This window comes from Hevea brasiliensis, chromosome 11, assembly GCF_030052815.1.
Source record: "Hevea brasiliensis isolate MT/VB/25A 57/8 chromosome 11, ASM3005281v1, whole genome shotgun sequence".
Taxonomy (NCBI): Eukaryota; Viridiplantae; Streptophyta; class Magnoliopsida; order Malpighiales; family Euphorbiaceae; genus Hevea; species Hevea brasiliensis.
This window is the reverse complement of record NC_079503.1, coordinates 14505939-14531213: the sequence shown is the minus strand read 5'-3', so window position 1 is coordinate 14531213 and position 25275 is coordinate 14505939. Positions and strand designations below refer to the sequence as shown.

The 25275-nt window shown below is 35.6% G+C and overlaps 1 protein-coding gene and 1 non-coding gene across 2 annotated transcripts; one reads left to right on the top strand and one right to left on the bottom strand.

The window, feature by feature from the left end:
* Positions 1 to 211: 211 nt before the first annotated feature.
* On the bottom strand, positions 212 to 318 carry LOC131170735 (small nucleolar RNA R71). The gene has a single exon (XR_009141503.1). It is a non-coding gene; the product is annotated as a small nucleolar RNA R71 (small nucleolar RNA).
* A 748-nt stretch (positions 319 to 1066) lies between these two features.
* Positions 1067 to 2179, top strand: LOC131170217 (uncharacterized). Its single transcript, XM_058129288.1, has 3 exons — positions 1067 to 1377; positions 1522 to 1720; positions 1814 to 2179. The coding sequence occupies exons 1-3, from the start codon at positions 1067 to 1069 to the stop codon at positions 2177 to 2179; spliced, it is 876 nt and encodes a 291-aa protein (XP_057985271.1).
* Positions 2180 to 25275: the final 23096 nt, after the last annotated feature.

Here is a 25275-nt window from a genome sequence, read left to right as displayed (position 1 = left end):
ACATGTGCACTTTGCACATTTTCTTGAGATTAGTGATATGCTGAAGATAAATGGAGTGTCAGATGATGCCATCCGGCTGAGATTATTTCCTTTTTCTTTGAAGGATCGTGCTAGGGAGTGGTTGCATTCATTACCTCTGGGTTCAATAACTACTTGGGATGAGTTGTCACAAGCTTTCTTGGCTCAATACTTTTCTCCTAGCAAGACTGCAAAATTGAGAAATGAATTAACTTCTTTCAGACCAAGGGATGATGACAGTCTCTATGAAGCATGGGAGAGATATAAGGATCTTTAAAGGAGATGTCCACATCATGGAATCCCTAAATGGATGCTAGTTCAACATTTCTACAATGGCGTTTCTCCAGCAATTAGAAGTATAATTGATGCATCTTCAGGAGGTGATCTTATGGAAAAGTCAGAAGATGAAGCATATTCAGCATTGGATAAAATTGCTTACAACAATTATCAATGGAGCTGTGAAAGAAATGAAATGAAGAAACCATCAACTGTTGTATATGAGTTAGATGCCATGAGTATGTTCAATGCCAAATTTGATGCTTTAACAAGAAAAATGGATAAATTAAGCATGAAGGTTGATACTTCAATTAAAGGATCTAGTCATACAGAAGATGTTGGTGTAGGAAATATGCATTGTATCTATGATTTTCCTTCTTATGGGCAAGAGTTTGGAAATGAGTAAGTTGATTTTGTTGAGAATTATAATCAGAAATCTATTGGTAATCCTTTTTCTGCTACATATAATCCAGTGTAGAGAAATCACCCTAACTTTTCTTGGGGAGGTCGATAAGGGCAACAATAATAGAATTATCAACAACCTCCTAATTTTCAGCAACAACAGCAGAATTTTCAATAAAATAGAGTACCACCTGGATTTCCACCACAAAGGAATCAAAATGCAACTGTTCCACAACTACTAGTTTAATCTTCAAATCAAGATTCAATTTTGAAGTCTATGATGGAGAATTTCTTAACTGCTCAACAGAAACAAGGAGAAATGATTCAATAAATAACTTTAAGGATAGATCAGCTTGCCACTCATAACAGGATGTTGGAAAACCAAATAGCTCAGCAAGCAAGTTCTTCTAGCAAAGCACAAGGAAAACTTCCAAATCAGCCAGAGAATCCTAGAGAACATTGCAAGGCAGTGATCCTAAGGAGTGGGAAAATTGTGGAAGATGAAAAGAAAGATGGGGTAGAAGAGGAAAAAAGGAAAAAAGATAAAGACAAGAATGAATCTACTTCAAATTATGATGAAGTTAATGAGGAAGCAAATAGGAAGAAAGAAGTTGAAAAAGAAGAAGAGGAGAAGTATGTGCCTCCACCACCATACAAGCCACCATTACCATATCCTGAGAGGTTTCAGAAAGCAAAGCTAGATAAGCAGCTCTAGAAATTTTTAAAAGTTTTAAAGAAATTATACATCAACATTCCATTTACAGATGCAATTTCTCAAATACCCTCATATGCTAAGTTCCTGAAAGAAATTTTATCAAACAAGAGGAGACTAGAAGATTATGAAACTGTTGCACTTACTGAAGAATATAGTGCTATATTGCAGAATAAGCTTCCCCCTAAGCTTAAAGATCCTGAAAGTTTCTCTATTCTATGTCACATTGGAGAAACAAGTATTGAAAAGGCACTATGTGATCTTAGAGCTAGTGTAAGTTTGATGCCACTATCTATATGTGAAAAGTTAAAGGTAGGAGATTTGAAGCCCACCACCATTTCATTGTAATTGGCTGATAGATCTATCAAATATCTAGTGGGAATTTTGGAGAATGTGCCATTGAAGGTTGGAAATTTTTTTATTCCTGTGGATTTTGTGGTTCTTGAGATGGAGGAGGATGTAAGAACACCCATCATACTTAGAAAACCATTTTTAGCTACTGCAGTAGCTAATATAGATGTGAAGAATGGGAAATTGAAGTTGAAGGTGGGAGAAGAGGAAATAGAATTCAATTTATTCCAAGATTCTAAGGAATCAGTTGTGGTAAATTCTTGCTATAGGGTGGATGTTATAGAAAATGATACTGGAATGGAAGATATTAAGTTGGAGGGAAATCAAATTGCTCTTTATTCTCAGTATAATCAGCATATAGTGCGAAAGAAAAAGCTCCTTTGCCACTTCCTTTTGATAAGAATGAAACTCCAAGAGTAAAACTTAAGGCTTTGTCTAAACAACTCAAAGCAGAAGGTTCATCTCAAGTTTGTAAGAGTAATTTACAAGGTGTGGTTGGGATTCTAAACAAAGCAACAGGTGCTTTCATAATCAATGGGAAAAAGTTGAAGTACAAATTTATTGCATCACTTGTTTAGAAGGGAGGCAACACTTTCCAATTCCAACCACCATGAACTGAAAAAGGGGCCAAGCTAATGACCTTAAATTAGCGCTTCTTGGGAGGCAACCCAAGTTTATTTTTAGTAGTTTGTTAATTTTCTTTTTCTTAGTTTATCCCTTATAACACAAATTTTGATATTTGTCCAATTTTTAGTTTGTAGGTGAAATGCAAAGATTGGATGTTTTGAAAATTGCTGTAAAGAAAACCATATTACTGATTTTGGGGAAATTTTCTGTATTTCTTTTAATTTGTTAGTAAACAGTAAATTTTTTGTCATGATGATGTGTTGCTTGAGCTAGAATGAAATCAGAAAATTTAGTTGAGAGAAATTGATGATAAGGATTAAATTTTGCTATAGGATTGTGCAATGATGCTTAACATGTTTGTATTTAATTTTGGCTTATTTCAGTATTTTAGCTATGTTTATATGTGTTAGTTTGGCCAATTCAGCTTATTTTAAACTTGTTAATCTTGAAGGGATAATTGTTATAATTTGGAGTTAGTAATATGCTTTAAAAAGGAAGGGTAACTGCTGTTTGGGGAAGTATTCTGCACTTTATCTCATTGTGAACAGTATTTTTTCTTTAATACCAAATTGCTTTTAGGTTGAATATACTTTGATGAAATGAGGAAGTTTGGTTGATATATGTGCTTTGAAGTGTTAATTTGGTGGAAATTTAATATAAAGTGTCAAGGTATTGATTTTTATTATTTTGAGTGTCAAGCATGCATTAAAGATTGAGTTTGCTGCATATTTTTTTCATGTGAATAGTACTTTCTTGACTTTTATTAGATATATTGAATATGCTTTGATGGTATGAGTATATGGGTTGATAATACATGATATTGAATTAAACTTTTGTGTTTTGAGGTGTGAACTATGGTTGAGATCTATTTTGAAGTATTTTGGGAAATAATTCATACTGATTTGGTTGTTCTATGGTAGAGTATTTTTAGAATTTTGGGTTTTTAGAGTGAAATCTTGAGTTTTATATCAGGTCTGATAGCATTGAGTATGACATGCCTCATACTAAGGGTTATGCTATCATGTGAGCTATTTGAATTGCTTAAAATTGTAAAATTTTTGAAACCCACCAAAATTTTCAGGGGGCATGACATGCCCCATGTTGGTACCCAGTGTCAGTTGATCAGCATTCAGCACAGGGCATACCAATTTACTTTTACTTCAACATGCCTCATACTACTCAATCAGCGCACATATTCACCTAAAAACCTAAATTCTAAAATTTTCCAGTTCACTTTTCCCTTTTTCACCTCACTCTCTTCTATTTAATTTGATATAATTGGGATACTTTTACACATATTTTCTTTCAGCTACATTGTTCATATTATTTTGAGCTTCTTTTTGAATTAATTGTTCTTATTTAGCTTTAATTCTTAATTGTACATACTGTATGAGTTGATTAGTTTATTCACTGTTTGTCTATCTTTGCATTCATTTTAGACATTGAGGACAATGTCTCATTTGAGTTTGGGGGAGGGTAAAATTTTTGCAAAATTTTTAATCTTTTTATTTACATTACTTAAATTGCATTTCATTTATACTTAGTTACTTAGTTCACATACACCATACACCTACACCATGTAAATATATACCTTGCATATAGATATCATATCGATTATGTATAGTTTTTATTTCATTTTTCTTTTATTATTATTTAATTTTGCATTCATTTTAGGAATCATGCATACATAAAAAGATAAATTTTAACCTAATTCTTAGAAGATTGAGAATCATTTTGAAAAGTAATTGAGCTTGTCTCTAGATGGGTTTGATGGATTGAAAGTTTCGAATTGGTATAAGGTTATAAGATTCTTATTTGGGTTTATATCTTCTTAGCCAAGGGTCACCCAATTAATTACATTGAGTTTTGAGTCCTGAGAGAAAACGCTAGAGTAAGAAATAACTAATTGTGTCTCACCAATCCTAGAACAAGCCTTCTAGACATTTCGAGGCGAAATCTTAGCATTCACTTGAAAAGAGAAGTGATTAAGGCATTCTTTGAATTTTAAATTTACATTTTTAGCCTTAACCAACATCACTTTAAAATTTCCCTTTGAAGCCAATTTGAGCCTTCATTTATAACCCTTATTTCCTTTGCACCCATAATTTACCTAACCATAAAGCTAAATACTTACGTACCCTTCGTGAGAATAATTTGTTTAAGTGATAGATACGCTTTTAAAAAAAAAAGAAAAGAAGAAGAAGAAGAAGAAGAAGAAGAAGAAGAAGAAGAAGAAGAAGAAGAAGAAGAAGAAGGGTATATAACAATTAAGTGGGAGAAGTACTAAAGTAAAATTGGCTAGCAATCATATCATGTTGCAAAAAAATTATTTACCACCCAAGTATATAAAGAAATGAGTTTGGGGGTGGATTAAAAAGGGACAATTTGCAATGCAAAATTCAATGTTATTTATGTAGTCCTTAAAAGAGTTCAAAAATTGTATGCTAGCATTGGTGATTTATTGTAAAGTTCTTCCTCCCATTTAATTCAAAAAAAAATATAAAATAAAAAAAAGAAAAGTGTATCTTGATCTTTTTAACAATTTAATTATTCTGATGTTTTGCTTCCCTTTTACCTTTTCTTTGTTAGCCACATTATTACCCCTTAGCCCCATTACAACCATTAAAAGTTCTTTTGATCTCTTGATTGTGTTTTGCTACATTAGTGGAGATTGGATTGGTTGGTTTGCCTATGGGATTGGCACATTATTCATTCATTTAACTATTTCCATCATCATTTGAGACACTTTAGTTTATGGATTGTTTTAGAGCATGTTTAAGCATGATTTCTCTATGTAATTAATTGATTTAGGTTTGATGGAATGAATAATTGACCCAAGGCTAAGCGGTGATAACTTTGGTGAGAATTAAATTCCTTATACCATGAAGGTAGGTATATGGTTTGTTAGTGGCTAGAGATAAGTTTGAAAGCTTGGATGACTGATTTTCATGAATCAAAGAAAAAGGTATCCCAATTGCATATAATTGTTTTTAATTTGCTTAAGGACAAGCAAAAGGTTTGAGTTTGGGGGAATTTGATAAACTCATTTTATATAGGTATTTTAGAGTAGTTTTGCATCCATTTTGCCCTTTTTAGTTTAGTAATTTTATGTTTTTAATGCTTATTTTAGTTAATTTATTAATTTTAGTTTCATTATATTTGATTTTTAGAATTTTAATGTTTTTGATAGGTTTAATAAGGTTTAAAGGCAAAAAGGTCCATATAGGAGAAATTCAAAGTGATTTGGAAGCTTAAAGTAGTGTGAAAAATGAAAAAAAATTGCCTAAAGAAGAAGACCAGTCGAGATTTTCAAGGGCTTCAACATGCCTCATGTTGAAGGTAGTGAAAAGATAAGAGTCAGCCAGCAGGAATCCACATGAGGCATGTAGATTCAACACTAGGTCATGCAGACAGAGATTTTGGAACAAATCAAGGACTTCAACATGCCCCATGTAACTACTCATGCAGAATCTAAAGGATCCTCCTCCGAATCAATATGAGGCATGTTGAAAATAACTTAAATTAACATGAGGCATGTGAGATGATGCTGGCAGATTTGCTGACATAAAAAAATTTTCTCTTTTCACACCTTTTGCACCTTTTGTCTTTATCTCTTTAGAGACCATTTTTGGGGCAAAGCTTGAGAGGATATATAAGCATCATATTCTCATTTTTACATAAGGAGAAAGAGAGAGAAAAAATCAAGAGAGAAAGGAAAGACGGAATCACGCCATTTTTCTGGAGGAAGGACACCTGCAGAGTGACATTTCCAGCTTTCATTTTCAGATATTTGGATTCTCTTCTTCTGGGTTCTTTTATTTTTAGTCTTATTTTCATGTTTTCTTGCTCTATTTCATATTTTTTACTTGTAAATACAAGCATGAGTGTGTAGATACTTAAGATTTCAGAGTTGGGTGTGATGATTTAAGTTTTATTTGTGGATTTGGACTGGTTTTAACCAGATTTTAGTATACATAAGTTTTGATTCTTATCTTGTGTGCTTATTTACATACCCATTGTTGGTACCCTTTGAGTTTTGTTCTTAGTCTTAGATTGAATGACCGAGAGGTGAAAATCTATGATAGATAATCAAGATAATGAACTTAATCACCTAGTGTTAAAAATAAACTAGTGGGTTAAGAGGAATTTCAAGTTGATTAAAGTGCTTAAAGGGTTTTGGGTAATTAAACATTGCATGAGAATGAGTTTTAGTTTCCTTTAAAACACTCTTTAGTTTGCTTGAAAGAGAAATTAAAGGAAATCAGAATCAACTTCCTTCAAACTTGTATTTCCCTTAATCTTGGTTTTGCCTATACAAATCCCAATGAAATTTACTTCATGAACCTCAACTCCGGAATCAATTTTGTCATTAATCAATTAAATCTTAGGTTACCTGTTGAAATTTTAGTAAATTAGTATAGTACTTAGAAATTTAATTACTTATTTTATTATAATTTCCTTACTTTTCCAATTTAATTTGCTGCATTTCTTGCTCTACTTTTTAGCATACATTATCGATAGCCCAAATAATCATGACTTTTATAGTTTGGTACTCAAACAACAAATCTCTATGGGATGATATCTTTTCTTTACTACTTGAATGACCTATATACTTGCAGAGTACAGATCGGTTCCTTTGCAGGTAGAGTAATATACGACAGGTAACACAAGTAACCACGCATGTATTAATCTAAATGAGAGACAATATTGACAAAATGGCGAATAATGATATAAGATACATTATAACATATGTGTATTAAATTAATTAGAAGAGTTAATCTTATTTTCATGATTTCTGTCTAACAAATATTTTCCCCTCGATTTATATTTGCAGTTTATATAGGAACTATTAACCCAAGATGTACTAAATGGTTTGCCTGAGTATTGCATGCAAGGGGAGGGTGTGTGGCGGGTAATGGTGCCACTAATCTGCTTTCACATTATTGAGTGGCACCAACCTGATAGGGTATTATGGCAATTTGGGTTACAATAGCCGATTCCTTAGCCCTCTAGTCAAACAGATGACCTGCATCAAACTTCGTTGCAACAAGGTGATGGTGACTGAGCAACATTTCATGCCCAATATATTAATAGATGGAATAGAAGCCACCAATTCATTGTACCAGATGAAGCTGGTACAAGACCACTCCACCATCATTCACAGTACATGGAGTGGTATCACTGCATATTTGGATGATCGATTCAGTAACAGGAGCTGCTATAGGTTATATGGTAAAGTGTCATTCCTACATTTTTTTTTCTTAACTATGTATTTGCCTATTAAGTAATAAATTAAGTATGTAATTTTGTTATATTCAACATTGTGTTTTATATAAGGATGGCCTAAAAGAATTACTTATTACATTGGAAGACCCTTTTGCACAGGATGTTACATATAGTAAAAGGTTGGTCCTAAACATGCTATGGGCCCTAGAGGAGGAGAAGCGTCTTATTAACCAACAACCTCCATATCTAGATTCGGCTCCACCAGCACATGTTTTTGGGGAGTCGTTAGAAGATCCATCGATTGCACAACCACAGCAACAACAGAGAAGGCGTAGGGGTGGTCAAGCAAGACAAAGGGAGCCATCATATCCGTTTACAATGCCAATCACTGAAGTAGTGCCACACCCAGTCTTTTACCATCCCTTTGAGAGTTATGATGCAGGGGCACAACCTCCTATCTAATTTCCTGAATCTAGTCCATCAACATCCATTCTGAAATTCACTAAATTCTTATAAAGCCAGTATACAGATTGGACCCCTGGTCCATCTATGCCAAGCCCTTCTAGACAGTGGATGCCATCATCCTTGCATCATATAACACAACAAGAAAGAACATCATTCAACTTCATTTTGACTTAACATGAGAGGACAACATTTGATGCAATGCTCACCCTTTTCTCTCGACCATACACAGATGTACCTTTGACATCACGGTAGTGGTGCAAATGCTTTAGAGATGTATTTTGCACCTCATGATTCTGGGCTTGGGACTTTTGCATCAGGGTTGGGACTCTTTGGGCATTATAAATCTGGTTCAATGCAAAATGAGGCAGGTCCATCTTCAAGCATGTAGCAAATTAGACCAGAACTTTAACTAATGTCTAGACAAGATGTTGATGAACTTGAAGATCAAGGAGAACATCAAAGACATGGGAGGTCAGCCGGTGCGTTACGTTATGCAGGACAAAGGAGGCATCCGGGATGTGGCACATGACCTTTTTTTTTTTTTTTTTTATCTTCTTGTAATTAATTTATTACATGTATAAAATATGTGTCATAAATGACATTACCTAAATAAATGCGCATTTATTATAATATCTAAAATTAATTTTATTAATGTCATTAATTTTGCAAACGTAAACTCTATTTGTAAAACAATGTATTTATAGATATAATTAACATAAGTCTCAAAATTTAACTTAACCATCAAGTACGTAGTTACTAATTTAACTAAACATATGTTCACATAATAGTAACAGTCTTAAAAATAAAAATCTCCATCAAGTACCTAGTACATAGTTTTAAAAAAAACATATAAAAATCTCCATCAAGTACCTAGTATATAGTTTTAAAAAAAACATACATCCATACAATAATCCATACAGTCCATATTTATTAATATTATGACTAGGCAATTTTCTTGCAATGCCCATATTTTTCACTTTCAATTGTGTGCTTGGCAACTTTGAAACTTTGATGACTTTTCAGTTGTCTCATGTATTCATATAATTGGAAATAGTTATTTCCAAATTCTTTCCTCACATGGACTACATTAACATATTCAAACAATGTGGGAATGTGACAATATAAATAAATTTACAATCCATTTTAAGTAAAATTATAGTTATAGACATACCTGATCTTTTGTTGTTTTCCTTATGACAATATATCTCCTATGGAATAGGTAGAGTTTTCATCCATGTTAAGGAACTCTCTGGATTTGGGATGACTTCCTCTAGGAAAAATATTAAAACTAGTTCATCATAAGTGTCAACATTTTGTTATCCCAAAATTCAGAATAATGAATGGAAATATCGAAGGGGAATAGTTTCAATCAAGACATTGACTTTTTCAATTTCTCGCTGGTAGCTAGTTTTAATAATTTTTTGTAAGAAATTATTAATCTCAACAACGTGCTCCCTTATGCATCTTCTGGGCTTCCATTTAAGTTCATCAATGTTCTGTAGCCTAAACCTGACATTTTCTATTGCAGATTGCCCTCTTAAAACACTGGGAATTAATTTCATAATGACCATCTAAAAAAAAAAAAATTTACAGGACTATTAAAGTTGCAGAAAATTAACAACACATAATAATGAATAAAGCAGAAAATTGACAACACAGCGTCAAGTCCAATGCAGGTGAGTGACAACACATAATAATTAAAAAAGGCAATAATTGACAACACAGGATAATATTGTTATGAATTTATTATAATAATATCATATTACTAACAACATGGAGGAAGAGAAGATAGGAAAAATTTTACAAAATCACTATCGTCACTATCATTAAAATAAGAAATTTCATCATAATCAATAATTAATTGTGACGTAGTTTGACTTTGTTTTTCACTCCCATTTTTTTATGGACTAAACTGATTGCTAAAATGTTCAAGATTACTATTCATTTTATCTATCTCAAGTTGTAATTGTGCTTTCTTTACACATTTCTTCGTCAGTATTTCGTTTTACTTCAGCTGAGTTCACTTTCGGGATTGATAAATCATGGAATCTACAATATGCTTCCATCTCACAATGTATCTCCCATAATCTCTTCCATTCATGTTGTGGAGAAATTGTAGCTATACCAAAATCAGCAATATTCTTCGAATGCTTCCCAATAAATATATGGTTTGCATAGCCTTTCTGAATATACATGTAATTAAGCAAGTTGACAAAAGGTCATTTATGACCATACCATGTGCATTCATTGGGATCAGTTTATTTGTCTAAAACATCACCACCTATGTTAACACATGATCGTGCAAAATGTTTCTTATTCGATGTTACACCAATGTTTATCCTACTCATATTACCTTTTACATGAGTGACAAAATTGAAATAAATATATATTAGTACATTGAGAGAATTTATTCAATTGAAAATATTTAATTTCATTAATAACTTAGAAAAATACATAAATTGATGAAATACATAAACAATAATATTAGAGATTTACATTCTTTGCAGAACAACTTTGTTTATTATGTCCTGGCTCACGACAAATTGAACACTAGATCGTTGATCTCTCCCCCAATTTTTCCTTAAGCCTACGGTCCATTTCGTTCTTCCTTCTAGTGGACTTTGGCCTCTCTTTCTGCCTTTTCCTTGTTGAGTCAGAAACAAGAGGATCGCCATTTGATTCTGGCCAATAAACTTGATCTCCAAGAGCATGGAACATTAACTCATAACATTTCAATGTTCATTCCAACTTATAATAATCAGACACATATTGCTCATAATCTATTACTTTGGATTGGCATGCTGCAATGACATGAGAGCATGGGATTCTCATCTCTTAGAATTTTCCATAACTGCAAGTTCGATTATTTAGCTTGACCACCTGCTAATAACCTTGTGTAACGATGGGCTCCAACCACTAGAGGAATTGTCCGCTTTGGCTATAAGCCTCACGGTTTTGTCCCATAGGTGGAATAGAGAACTTCCCAGGAGGTCACCCATCTTAGGATTTCTCTCAAGCGAGCACGCTTAACCTTGGAGTTCTTCCAACTCTCCAGGCCATTCCTCCCATTTTATATATCATTACTTTTTGAACCCAAGACCATCTCCGTGCTTTGCCGATGTGGGATTTGCCTAAGGGACCTTTCTCCCTCCCTTTCGGGACTCAGCATTCTCACTGAGGTTTGCCCCACCATTGCTCAACAGGACACGCGAGCGGCTCTGATACCAATTGTAACGATGGGCTTCAACCACTAGAGGAATTGTCCGCTTTGGCCATAAGCCTCACGATTTTGTCCCATAGGTGGAATAGAGAACTTCCCAGGAGGTCACCCATCCTAGGATTTCTCTCAAGCGAGCACGCTTAACCCTGGAGTTCTTCCAACTCTCTAGGCCATTCCACCAAAAGGCGCCTCTTGTGATTAGTTCTCCCATTTTATATATCATTACTTTTTGAACCCAAGACAATCTCCGTGCTTTGCCGATGTGCATCCTAGGATTTCTCTTAAGCGAGCACGCTTAACCCTGGAGTTCTTCCAACTCTCCAGGCCATTCCACCAGAATGGCCTGGAGAGTTGGAAACAATCCTGAGCTTCCATAGCATATACTTATGGTGCCACCCTGACTTCGGGCTTTTCAACTGTCTCAGAAACAATCTTCTGTGAAATGTCAGCCGTTTCTGTTCTACCCGATCTTTTACCCCTTTGAACTGTAGGGGAAGGTTTATCAACTTGTACTAAAGCTATTGAACCACTCCTCTGAGGGCAATCTCTTATGAAATGATCCGTAGCCCCACACTTGAAACACTCTCCAGTTAACAGTCGACACTCCCCTCTTTGTCTCCTACCACAATGCATACATTTAGGCACTGGGGCTAATCCCCTTGTTATTGTGCCTTGGGAGCTAGCTATAGATATTCCAATCTGGCCTCTGTGGCCCTGTGTCTGATCTTGTGAACCAGAACCCTTAAACTTCTTACTATCAGTCGGTATACTTGACTGTCCTGGTCCAAATTCCCTCTTACTCTGCCTATCTTTCTTATTTTGTTCATTGATTCTGACCCTTTCCACTTTTGATGCAGCATCTACTAGCTTAGCAAAATCTGTGATTTCCAATGCCGTGATCATGACTTTGATATTGTCATTGAATCCTTCTTCAAACCTTCTGCACCTCTCTGCCTCTGTAGGGACTATCTCCCTCCCATATTGGCTCAGTTTGACAAACTCACGTTCATATTCCACTACTAACAATTGCCTTTGTCTCAGACTAATAAATTCTCTTCTTCGTTCTTCTAAATACACTTTGCTCATATATTTCTTCCTGAACTCTGTGAGGAAGAATTCCCAGGTGATCCGTTCCGGTTGCACCTCACTGGTTACTGTGTCCCACCATTGATATGCATCATCCTGAAGTAGGGACACAGCACCCTCCAGGTTCTGTTCGGGGGTGCAGTTAAGCTGTTTCAAAACTCTGATGGTTCTATCCAACCAATTTTCTGCTGTCATGGGATCATCCTCCCCCTTCCCAAAGAAATCCATAGCCCCATGCTTTCGTAGTTTCTCCAGATGAGATTTCTGTGGTGCCGGTGGAGGTTGTGGCTATGGTTGTGGTGGTGGAATTGCCCCCATCATTTGCCAGTAGAATTCAGTCATTTGCTGAAATAGAGCAAACTGAGGTTGGACAGGTGCCTCAGCTGCTGGTGGAGCAGATTCTCCCCTGCCCCCAGATTCAGCCCTTGGTGGAGCACGACTCTCCACCTCTTCATCAACTGCTCTTTGCGAAGCAGGATCCATATCCTATTCAAGATAAGAAAACAAACAGATCTGCATCAGTGTCACCTCAACACTTACAAATGCAATGCAATGGTATGCACTCTATCTAGGCCCAGAAACGCCTAAACCGATGCTCTGATACCACTAAATGTGACACTCCTTACCCGTCTACAGTGTAGCCGAGCAAGTTATGCCACTCAGTGTGTCGGAGCACCAATTCATATTTCAATTACAATTTATCCCTTTTAATTCATTTATTTTCAATTTTTGATAAATCTGAATTTTTTCACAAATTTTATAGAAAATCCGGCAGAGTGCCAGCTGTAAATTGGAAAAACAGTTCTTCTGAACCTATTTAAAAACACTTCCAATATAATTTCCAAATCCAAACTCCATTATACACATTTCAAGTCAATTTCAAAATCTCAATCTCAAATCACAACACTATTTTCAGAAATTTTTCTTTTCACTTCATTACTAGAAGCATATTCATAATATTTCTCAACATAATATACAGAAAATTTCAATAATATGAAATTTAATATCTTTACATTATTACATAATTACAAGAGTTTATAGTTACAAACCAAAATTAATACAAAATTCAAAATACAAAGTGCTACCCTGAAATCCTAATGTCCTACCATATGCACTGCAGATGAGAGGTGACTCTGGACTCCGGATGCAAATATGAAGACTCACCCGGTCTGATGTCTGTTGGGCTCACCAGCTAGGTCTCCAGTAACTACGCGTGGCAAAAGTGACGCGCTAAGCAATTCTGCTTAGTGGTGACAATATAAAATAAAATAAAATAAAATAACTAAATAAAATGAATGTGTGGAATGTGTGTTTACATTTTTGGTAGACTTAATTTCTGATATTTATTGCATTATTATTCGATTAAAATTTTATAAGATTTATTATCATTGCCCGAGTAACCCATACTAGTCGACTGGACTGGATAAATGGGTAAACTGGCACTGGGTACTAAGTACCTCAGACCATTACACCATCGGTCACATTGTGTCTCCTGGTGTGCAACAGAACAGCTAATAAGCTATAATAATTATCAGGGATAAACTCTCGAGTGTAACAACTCAAATAGCCAAAGGCTATTATGTCACAGAATGGCATCAAAAGCCATGAAACACAGAATGGCATGAAGCCATATGCAGTACTGCTAACAGAACCCTATTAGCATGCCAACCTATCCAAACCAATCTTGGTCGGTATACTAGGGCATTTTACACATTTAAGTTTCACAATTTTTGCAATTCAAGTTTTAGTGTTACTATTCCATTCATTAGTCAACAAAAATGTTGACTTTTGCATAGGCAATAGGTACATTGGTTTAAATACTCCCAACATACCACATTTCGCATTTTAAACTTGTTGGTATTGGTTGCCAATACCATTTCTAAGCTTAATGTTAATTGGACAAAATTTTCAGTTTTCATGCTTTGTTTTTACTGTCCCATTAGTCATTTTTGCAGTGAGAATTTGGTAAAATGATCAACATGAAAGTTGTTCCTTATTTTGTCTAGTTGCATTTCCTTTTTTGAATCACTCCATTTGGAGTTTTGTAGCTCAAGTTATGGCCCAAAAACCACAATTGGCCAGATTGAAAGTTTTCCAGAATTTCTGGACTGACCAAATCTACTGTGTTAGGAACAGTGACTGCAACTCACTTTTTGAATATGTTCTGGTCATAATTTGGGTTAGGTTTCTTCATGAAAGTTGTTGGTCTATATCTCAGCTTGTTTTTGGTAAAATTTCAGGTCAATTGGACCTTTCTACACTGAGTTATGGCCAAATGACCAAACACTATTTATTTGGCCATTTTGCCCAGGCAGAATGCAGGTCACCCGGATTAGGGAAAACTTTTGGTCAACTTAGTTTGGTTTTATGGGCATGGTTCCTTCACCAAAGTTATGCCATTATGTGTCTAGTTTCATGTTCAATTGGCCTTGCACCAATTGAACCTCTACAATTCAAGTTGTTGCTGCCCAAACCTGCTGGACTCATGCCCAATCCTGCAGGTCACCAAGGGCAGCCACACCAAACTCCAATCCCACTACACCACTCACTTCATTTTTTATTTAAACAGAAATAAATGGTCACTAATTGACCATTAAAACCTACTTCCATCATCACATGATCAAAGTCTCATTTTTCACCTCAAACCCTAACTCAAACATTACAAATCATGCATTATCATTGCATTTCATCAATCCACTCAATTCATGCATATTGAGGGCAGCCAAACTATCACTTTAACTCCATAAAACTCATCACATTCATACCCTAACAAAGGCTGCCCAAATTTAGGGTTAGCATACCAATGGTATTTCATCAATTTTCTTTGTCATTTGCACACATTTATAGTTCTTAAACATGAATTTAAAGTGAAATTCAAGGTTTAGGTCACTAACTTCTATGGAGTGAGATTTCTCACTTGCTAGAATTCTTGTTTTCCTTTTCTTTTTGTTCCCAAAGGAATCTCCAAGATGCAAGAACACTTTTTTGTGTTGCTAGGTTAGGGTTTTGTTGGGTAGAAGTGAGTGAAAATCAAGCTTTGAAAGCTTGAAAATGGTTTGGCTATGGAGGAGGTTCACGGCAAGGAAGAAGAAGAGAAGAGAAGATTCTGATTTTCTTTTGTTTTCCGGCCCATTTGGTCTCTTTTAAACAAGTTTATGCCATGTGTTAACATTGGATTGGTTGGGAGAACTTTAATGACACCATGATGATGTCATTATTCCATTTTCTTTCATTTTCTTTTCTTTTCTTTTCTACTCATTTTCAATTTAATTTTTAGCAATATTTATTCATATTTTAGATCATAATAATTATTTACTTAACTGGACAAGTCGGTCAAAAATCACCTCTGAAGGTGAAATGACCAAAATGCCCTCCGTTTGGCTTAACAGACTAAAATTGTCTGTACTGATTGAAAAATTTTTCTAAGTATTTTCTTGGCATTCTAATGCCATAAGAACCTCAATAACCCTTCTCTGGAGTCCCAAAAATTATTTATAAATTTTTCCCCGGGTCTAGGGCTCCTAGTTGCGAGAACCGCAACTTCTCACTTGGTTACCCATCGCTAGGGCACCGGCTCATTTAACTTGGTTGTATTTTATTTCTAAAATTTTTCCTAAATTTTTCTTATTAATATTTGAGTTAATTATGGTTCCTTACTTTAGTTTAAATATTTTTCCGGACGTTCTAGCTGTCCGGACTGACATTGGTCACCAGAATAGTAGACTGTACGAACTAGCTAAAGTGAGGATGTTACAGGAATGGCCTGGAGAGTTGGAAGAACTCCAGGGTTAAGCGTGCTCGCTTGAGAGAAATCCTAGGATGGGTGACCTCCTGGAAAGTTCTCTATTCCACCTATAGGACAAAACCGTGAGGTTTATGGCCAAAGCGGACAATTCCTCTAATGGTTGGAGCCCATCGTTACAATTATTTAAAAGCATTGCATTGCTATCACATTTTGAGTTTGTAACTATTTTGTATTTTACTTTGAGACTTATGAAAATGTAACTTTTGCAATATTTAGTCTATCATTATTTCCAATGAATGTTTATATGGAATTTTAACTATTTTCATGCAGTTTTCCACAAAAGAATTGATAAGATAAAAGCTATGGTTTGTTTTAAAATCCTTTGTAGCATAACTAATGGGTTATCGGTAGGTGGAGTTCGGTAATTCATTAGGTATGCTACGGGAACATGTCGTGCCTTACAAGGGATAAGGTGTGACATGTTTTAAAACACTCACTTACCACTTTTGAAGTTCTTCAAAACTCCACCAAAACTTTCCTTTCTTGCTCCCAAAACGTTGCCCAAGCTGTATAGAACAAATTTAGTGAAGGAACTTTAACAAATGGAAGTTTGGATCATGGTGAGAGAGAGCTTGTTTGTGAGGCGGCCATGGGAGGGTTTCTTCCAAGCTTTGGTTTTTATACAAGTTTTGAAATTGCATGTTTGAAAATTTTTGATAAGTACAACTGCTCAATTGTCATTATTGATACATATAGTGCATTACATCATAAATGTGGACTAATGGAGGGAAATCTTCTTGTGTTGGTTGTTTAGGGAGTAGAATTCCGTGTGTGAAATTGGATTATGATGTGCTAGTGACTAGTCCTTTAGAACAAGAGGTTAGGGTAAACAAATTGTATGAAGATTATCCTTTGGTTATCCAAGGACATACATTCTTGTTAGACTTAATTGAAATGCCCTTCTGAGATTATGATATCATCTTGGGCATGGATTGGTTAGCTAGGCACACGCCATGATCGACTGTAGACTGAAGACAGTCACTTTTGGTCTTCTCAAGTATGCAGACATAGTGATACACGGGGAGAGGCAGTTATTGCCATCCAACATCATTTCAGTTGTACTTGCTAGAAAGATGATTATAAAGGGATGTGAAGCTTATCTAGCTCATGTGATAGACACCCAGGTGGGGAGTCCAGATCTTAAAGATATTCCTACAGTATGGGATTTTTTGGATGTCTTTCCAGAAGAATTACCGGGATTGCCTCCAGAAAGAGAGGTGCAATTTGAAATTGAGACTATGCCTAGTGTGGAGCCAATCTCCATCACTCCTTATAGGATGGCACCTGCTGAGTTGAAAGAGTTGAAGGTGCAATTGCAGAAATTGTTAGATAAGGGTTTCATCCACCCTAGCGTGTCACCTTGGGGAGCACCAGTATTATTTGTGAAGAAAAAGGATGGTACTCTCCGCCTATGCATAGACTACAGACAGTTGAATAAGGTGACCATAAAGAATAGATATCCTCTGCCACAGATCGATGATTTGTTTGATTAGTTGAAAGATGCAACTGTATTCTCCAAAATTAACTTGAGATCGGCCTACTACCAGTTGAGGGTGTAGGAGCAAAGTATTCCTAAAACTGCCTTTAGGACTCGGTATGGCCACTATGAGTTCTTGGTAATGCCATTCGGGTTGACTAATGCTCCAGCTGCTTTTATGGGCCTGATGAACACTATCTTCAGGCCATATTTGGACCAATTTGTTGTGGTGTTCATTGATGATATTTTGGTGTACTCAAAGAATGCAGAGGAACACGACAAGCACTTGAGGATAGTATTGCAGACTTTAAGGGAGAAGCAGTTGCATGCCAAACTATCGAAATGTGAGTTTTGGCTAAAGGAGATTACATTTTTGGGGCATATTGTATCTGCAGAGGGTATCCAGGTGGATCCTAGTAAAGTAGAAGCCATTCTTAATTGGAAGCCACCTAGAAATGTCATAGAAGTTCGGAGTTTCCTTGGTTTGGCTGAGTATTACTGAAGGTTTGTGAAGGGATTCTCCATGCTAGCATCTCCACTAACCAAGCTACTTAGGAAGGATATAAAATTTTAGTGGACTGATCGATGCTAGGAAAGTTTTGATGAGTTAAAGAGGTGTTTAACTGAAGCTCTAGTCTTAACCTTGCCCACTTTGGGTAAGGAGTATACCATATACAGTGATGCTTCTCATAACGGATTAGGCTGTGTGTTGATGCAAGATAGAAACGTCATTGCCTATGCTTCACGCTAGCTTAAACCGCATGAGAGGAATTATCCTATACATGACTTGGAGCTAGCAGCCATTGTCTTTGCCTTGAAGATCTGGAGACATTACTTGTATGGAGAGAGATGTTATATATACACAGATCATAAAAGTTTGAAATACTTGAGCACACAGAAGGAGTTAAATTTGAGGCAGAGGAGATGGTTAGAGCTGATAAAAGATTATGATTGGTTGATAGACTATCAGCCTGGAAAGGCAAATGTTATAGTTGATGCTTTAAGTCACAAGACTATGGCTAGTTTGAGGGTTTCTCCTTTGTCCATGGTGCATGAATTAAGGGCATTGCATGCTAATTTGGAGATTAATGAAGATGGGCAGATGGTAGCTACTTGGCAAGTGAAGCCAATGCTGGCAGAATAAATTAAAGTAGTTGCACAGAAGGATGATAAGTATGTGAAGTTGATGGAAGAGGCTCGGGATGGCAAAAAAAACCAGAATTATCAGTAAATGATGAGAGCTTGTTATTATATAAGGGCAGAATGTGCATTCCTGAGAATGTTGAATTGAGGCAGCCCATTTTAAAGGAAGCACATGATTCACTTTTTGCAATGCACCCCGGTGGAACCAAAATGTACAGAAGTGTGAAAGAGCACTATTGGTGGAGAGGAATGAAGAAAGACATTACATAATATGTTGCCAAATGCCTAACTTGTCAGGAAGTAAAGGCAGAGCACCAAGTGCCTGCAGGGTTGCTACAGCCATTGCCAATTCCGAGTGGAAATGGGAAAGAATCACTATGGATTTCGTAACAGGACTTCCACGTACACAAAAGAATCATGATGCAGTTTGGGTTATTGTTGATAGATTGACTAAGTCTGCACACTTTTTGCCAGTGAGGATGGATTACAGCTTGGAAAGATTGGCCAAACTATACATTGATGATATTGTGAGGTTACATGGAGTGCCAGTGTCTATTGTGTCGGGCAGAGACCCAAGGTTCACTTCTAGATTCTGGGGTAGTCTCCAAAAAGCCCTAGGAACTAGATTGAACTTCATCACAACATTCCATCCATAGACAGACGGCCAATCTGAAAGGATCATTCAGATTTTGGAAGATATGCTTCGGGCTTGTGTGATTGAGTTTGAAGGGAGTTGGGACACACACTTGCCTTTGATTGAGTTTGCTTATAACAACAGCTACCAATCAAGCATTGGGATGCCTCCATATGAAGCTTTATATGGCAGGAAATGCAGAACTCCCCTATGTTGGGATGAAGTAGGTGAAAGAAAGATGATTGTGCCAGAAATTGTTCAGTAGACAGAGGAAAAGATCAGATTGATCAGAGATCGACTCAAGGCTACATCAGACCGTCAGAAGTCCTATGTTGATTTGAAGAGAAGAGATATTGAATATGCAGTGGGTGATAAGGTATTCCTCAAAGTTTCTCTTTGGAAGAGGATTATGAGATTTGGTAGAAAGGAGAAACTGAGTCCTCATTTCATCGGACCATATGAGGTTCTGGAAAGAGTGGGTCCTTTAGCATATCGGTTAGCATTACCTCCAGAGCTAGAAAGGATACACAGTGTCTTCCATGTGTCCATGTTAAGGAGGTACAGATTTGACCCATCTCATGTACTATCAGTTGAAGAGATTGATGTAAATCCATACCTCTCATATGAGGAAGAACCCATAGAAATTCTGGCATATGAGGTGAAGCAGTTGAGGAACAAACAGATACACCTGGTTAAAGTGATGTGGAACCATCATTCAGGCCAGAAAGCTACTTGGGAACGTGAAGAGGATATGAGGAGACAGCACCCATAGCTGTTCAGAGACTGATGCCAAGTAAAAATTTCGAGACGAAATTTATTTTAAGGGGGGGGGGGGGGAGAATTGTAACCCCCCTATGTTCGGTAATGCGTTCTACTGTTCCGATGACCAGTGTCTGTCCGGACAGCTAGGATGCCTAGAACTACACTTAGATATGGGTGAGGAGACATAAAATAATGAAATACAAGAAAAGAAAATACAAGAAAAACAAAGGAAAAATAATAGCAATGAAATGTAACGAAGTTAAATGAGCCGAGAACCATAGCGATGGGTGACCGCACCGAGAAGTTGCGGCGTGGACCGTTGACTAGCCCTGGACCATGGAGAACCCTGAAAAATATTTTTTTAGACATAATTAAAGACTTATTGAAGTATAAATATCATTAGAAATATCAAAAAAAAAAATTAATTAATTAGTACAAAGAAAAACGAGAAATCGAGAAAACGACAAAACTCGGTGTTACCGAAAAATTGGGAATGTAACCCGAACAGGGGCATTGTGGTCATTTGACACCCCAAGTTGTCTTTTGACCTAAATTTTAATTAAAAATAAATGATATTACAATTTAGAAATGTCATGAAAAATTAAATTGTGACACATTATAAGAATAGTGAAAGAAATGGAGGATAAAAACTAAATTGTGAAAACTTTAGATTAAACTAATTTTAATTTGAATTAGTGGAGGAGTATGTGTCATATAAAAGCTTAAAAAAAAATAGAATTCCCTTCCATTATCTTCTGCCACCTTCTTCTTCCTTAAAGTTTGCAATGGCCGAACCAAAGCTTGGAAGAAACCCTCCCATGGCCGCCTCACAAACAAGCTCTCTCTCACCATGATCCAAGCTTCCATTTGTTAAAGTTCCTTCACTAAAGTTGTTCTATACAGCTTGGGAAACATTTTGGGAGCAAGAAAGGAAAGTTTTGGTGGAGTTTTGAAGAACTTCAAAAGTGGGAAGTGAGTGTTTTCAATTCTTGTTTCATTAAAAGTGTAACCAAGGTTGTGGGTAGTTGATTTGTGGAAGAATTTTTGAAGTTTGATGAATTAGTGGAAATGTACATTTTGGCAGCCATGGAACTTCACTATGAACAGTTTATTCTTGCATGTAAATAGTGGTTTGAATGATGATTTAAATGTTTGATTGTATTGTAGTTGAATTCCATGAGTAAGGTTTGATTTGTAAGCTTGAAAATTGCAAATGGAGGTTGATGGGTATGTGTAAATTTGTGGCAGCCTCATGAAGAAGATTGAAGTATTTGAGTTCATGAAATATTGTTGAATTATGTTGTTATTGATGGCAGCATGTGTATATAAATAATTGTATGAATTTGGACATGGAAATGAGGTATGTTCATGTGGTTGAATTGTTGTAAATGGGACTTTAATTATTATAAATGGGACTTTGGAAAATTTTGTATTATAGTGTGTATGTTGAGAGTGGTTACAAGCTGCCAAATGACAAAAAATGTGAAGTAAAGTGTGTTAATGTTATGGTACAAACCAGAATTGGCATGGAAGAGTTAATTTGGTAAGTGTTGGATGTGTAATTGGTAAGGATGAACAATGTGTAATAGGGCAGTGTATGTTTTGGCTTAGAACCTTAAGTGTGTGGCTCCAATTGGTATGAGACCGATTGGAGGTGAAACTAGGCACAAAATGTGCCAACTTTCATGAAGGAAGCTTACCAAAATTCTGCCTAAAAGGTGACTTGAAAAATGACCAAATCTGGATTAGTGACTTGAAAGCCTGAAAATTGACCATTTGGGCAATAGTTAGTGTTTTGACCATAACTTACTCAAAACAGGTCCAATTGACCTAAAATTTTTACCATGAATAGTTGAGACATATATCTACAATTGTTATGGAGACACCAAAGCCAGAAATAGCCAGAACCAAGCCAAATAGCTTGCACAAGTTCAGGTCCAAAAACTGGCCGAACCAAAAGTGACCTAAAAATAACCTAAAGATACCTTTTTGGTGCATTCTGTCTAGCATTGGTAAATTGACCATAACTTGGTCTACACAACTCAGAATGACCTAAAATTTTGCTCCTCGTGCAATAAGACATAGACCTACAAGTTTGTAGTTTGGACCGAAACCCGAAAACTAAAGGAACTAGGTCATCCGGCTAGGTTAAATTAGTATACCGAAATCCGGCAAATTGCAATAAAATGCAATATACTTGAAAATGAATTGGATAACACTAAAAGGCTATAAAATGTGACATATTGGTAACATTAAACCTAATTCACCTAGAGTGCATCGAGGGTCAACATTTTAGGTTGACTAAGGGAAATAATAGTATTCAATAAACTAATTATTAAGCATTATTGTTAGAGACAGTTTAAATGAGTACTGAAACACTTCAAATTGTGTATTTCAGTTAGCAAAGACTTAGGGAAGGGGAAGGAAACACTGAGTCAGGGCTAAGAGACATTTATCAGAGGTTTGTGCACAACAGTTATTTCTTTTGAAATTTTCAATTGAAATAAATTATGGCTATTTGTATGTTGTTGTTTTAAATTGTGGAAATTTGTTTGAATGGAAATTTGATAGATACTTATTGCTTTAAAAACATTGCAAATGGTTTGAAACCACAGCTATCATGTATATTGATTGAATTCCTTGATAGCTTGTCTAGTGGGACGAATTGACTTTGAATTCCCTCTCTGGCTGAAGTGTTGAGGTGTATGCTTGTTGAGGACGAATAGAATGAGTACTCATATTATTGCTAGCTAGCTATGTTATTCCTCACTAGCCATTGGCTTTTGGGACGAATTAAACTTTGGAACATGATTAAGCTGTGTGTGTGATTTATTGATATTTATTATGATATTGTGAAATGGAGTTTAAATTCTTTATGACATTCATTGTCTTTGAATTTAACTATGGTTTTAAGTATCCACTATTTATACGACTTATGATTTATGATTTAAAGTTGCATTTTGTTAATGTTGTGCACCACTGAGACATTGGCTCAGCGATAGCTTTTCATTCAGAGTGTAGACAGATCGACAGGCGTGATTAGGTCGCTAGTGCTACATTGAGAGTTCATCGAGTATATTAAGTGTACCATACTTTGCATTTTGTATTGTAATGTATGTTCACTGTATGTATATATTATTCTTGGTTTTGAGCAGTTGTAAATTAAAATTGTACATTGAAGTTGTAAACTAAATTTGTAAATTATTTTAGCTTGTAAATATTGTGATATATTGCTTTTATCTCAGATTTTGAAAACTCTAGAAAATTATTGTGGATTTGAGTTGACAATTGTTGAGAAACTTATTGTGTTGATTGAATATTGGAGTTTGGGGATTGAACAAAATAATTGAAGTGCTTTTTTACAGGTTTTTGAAGAATCGTTTTATTCAAAATACAGATGGCACTCTGCCAAAATTCTTACAGAAATTATTAATTCTTCAAATGTGTTAGCTGTTTCACTTCAGTTCAAAGAATTTTTTTAACACTTGTAAATAGTGCTCACCACTCTAAAAAGAAGTAAGAAAAGGTTTAAAATCCCTTATAGTGTATTTAATGGGTTATCAGTAGGCGAAGTTTGGTAATTCATTAGGTATACTACGGTATAATGTTATGCCTTACAGAGGGGTAGGGTGTGACACCTTGCCTATCAGTCGTCACTTCAAATTCACCACAATTGGTGTTGAAGACACGGACATGATGTCCATTTTCTTGCAAAATTTTGCTACACAATTGTGTGAACTTAATGCCTATTTGTTCTTATTCCCAAAACATCATGCGTTATGCATCAAAATGCTCCATGCATTGGTAAAATATTTTTTCTACCATTGCAGTTGTTGGTAATGCATGTAATCCTTTAAGCATTCCGTTCACTGACTCAACAGTGTTTGTCGTCATTGAACCATACCTTTGCCTCCATCGTGAGACCAAGTCCACTTTTGCAAATCTATCTTCACTGCCCAATCATATGTTTCTAGATGCATATCTCGAATTTTATTCATTGATTCATAAAATTTCTTCTTTTGGTTTTGATACGTTGTAATCATTAAGAATGAAAAATTTTTTTTATCAGTTATTGGCCGATATTATTACTCTATTTAAATTTTAAAACATACATAATAGTTTTTATACTAACTAGCCTTACGTAACGCATTTTTCATGGCTGGATTCTTGAACTATTATAATTGCTTAAGATGTGTCGAGTGCAAAACCGATGATGAACTGCATGAGGTTGCCGCCAATTATCCTGCATTGCCTTTATAATCCACTTGTGTCACATATATCTTCTCGGCCAATGACAAACACTCTTAAACATTTCATAAACCAGTCCTAATTCCTTTCGTCTTCACAATCAAAAATAGCCCATGCAATAGAAAATATATGGTTTTTTTCTTCTAGGGCTATTGCACCAAATAAATAACCCTTATACTTTCCGTACAGAAATGTGGAGTCAATGAATATAATAGGGCGGTAATGATTAAATCTCTCGATTAATTGTTTAAATGACTAAAACATTCTGTCAAAAACCCTGTATCCCAAAACTAAATGATTATTGATAAATAATTCCTCATCTTCAATGAGGATAGGGGAGACAGGGTTTTGCTTACACAGTGTTATCATTAATCATCTCAACCGACCATAAGATTCTTCTCAACCTCCATAAATCTTTATAATTGCCATATGCCTTGCCTTGCCTTCCAAGTTTTCCTATAACTAGGTTTATAATCGATTCTGTCTTTAAATTAAGTTTATAAAGGTAAAATCTTTACACTCGGTTGTTCTCCAACTATAGGCATAATAAAATGACAAATGTTTTTTTAATCCAATTTGCAATTATCCTTTGGGATGACTGGATTTGAACACGTAAGGGGTTCATTGTAATGAGTAATTTTCCATACATCTGAACCTTCATGCATTCTCTACTTATAATTATTATTCTTATCATTGCATCTAATAGCATATGTTCGATGTATTCTCTTGTGATATTTTTTAGCAGCATTTTTAATAGCCTCTTTTGATGGGAATAACATACCAACTTCAAACTCACTCGATTCATCCCAAAGTGAAGAAGACG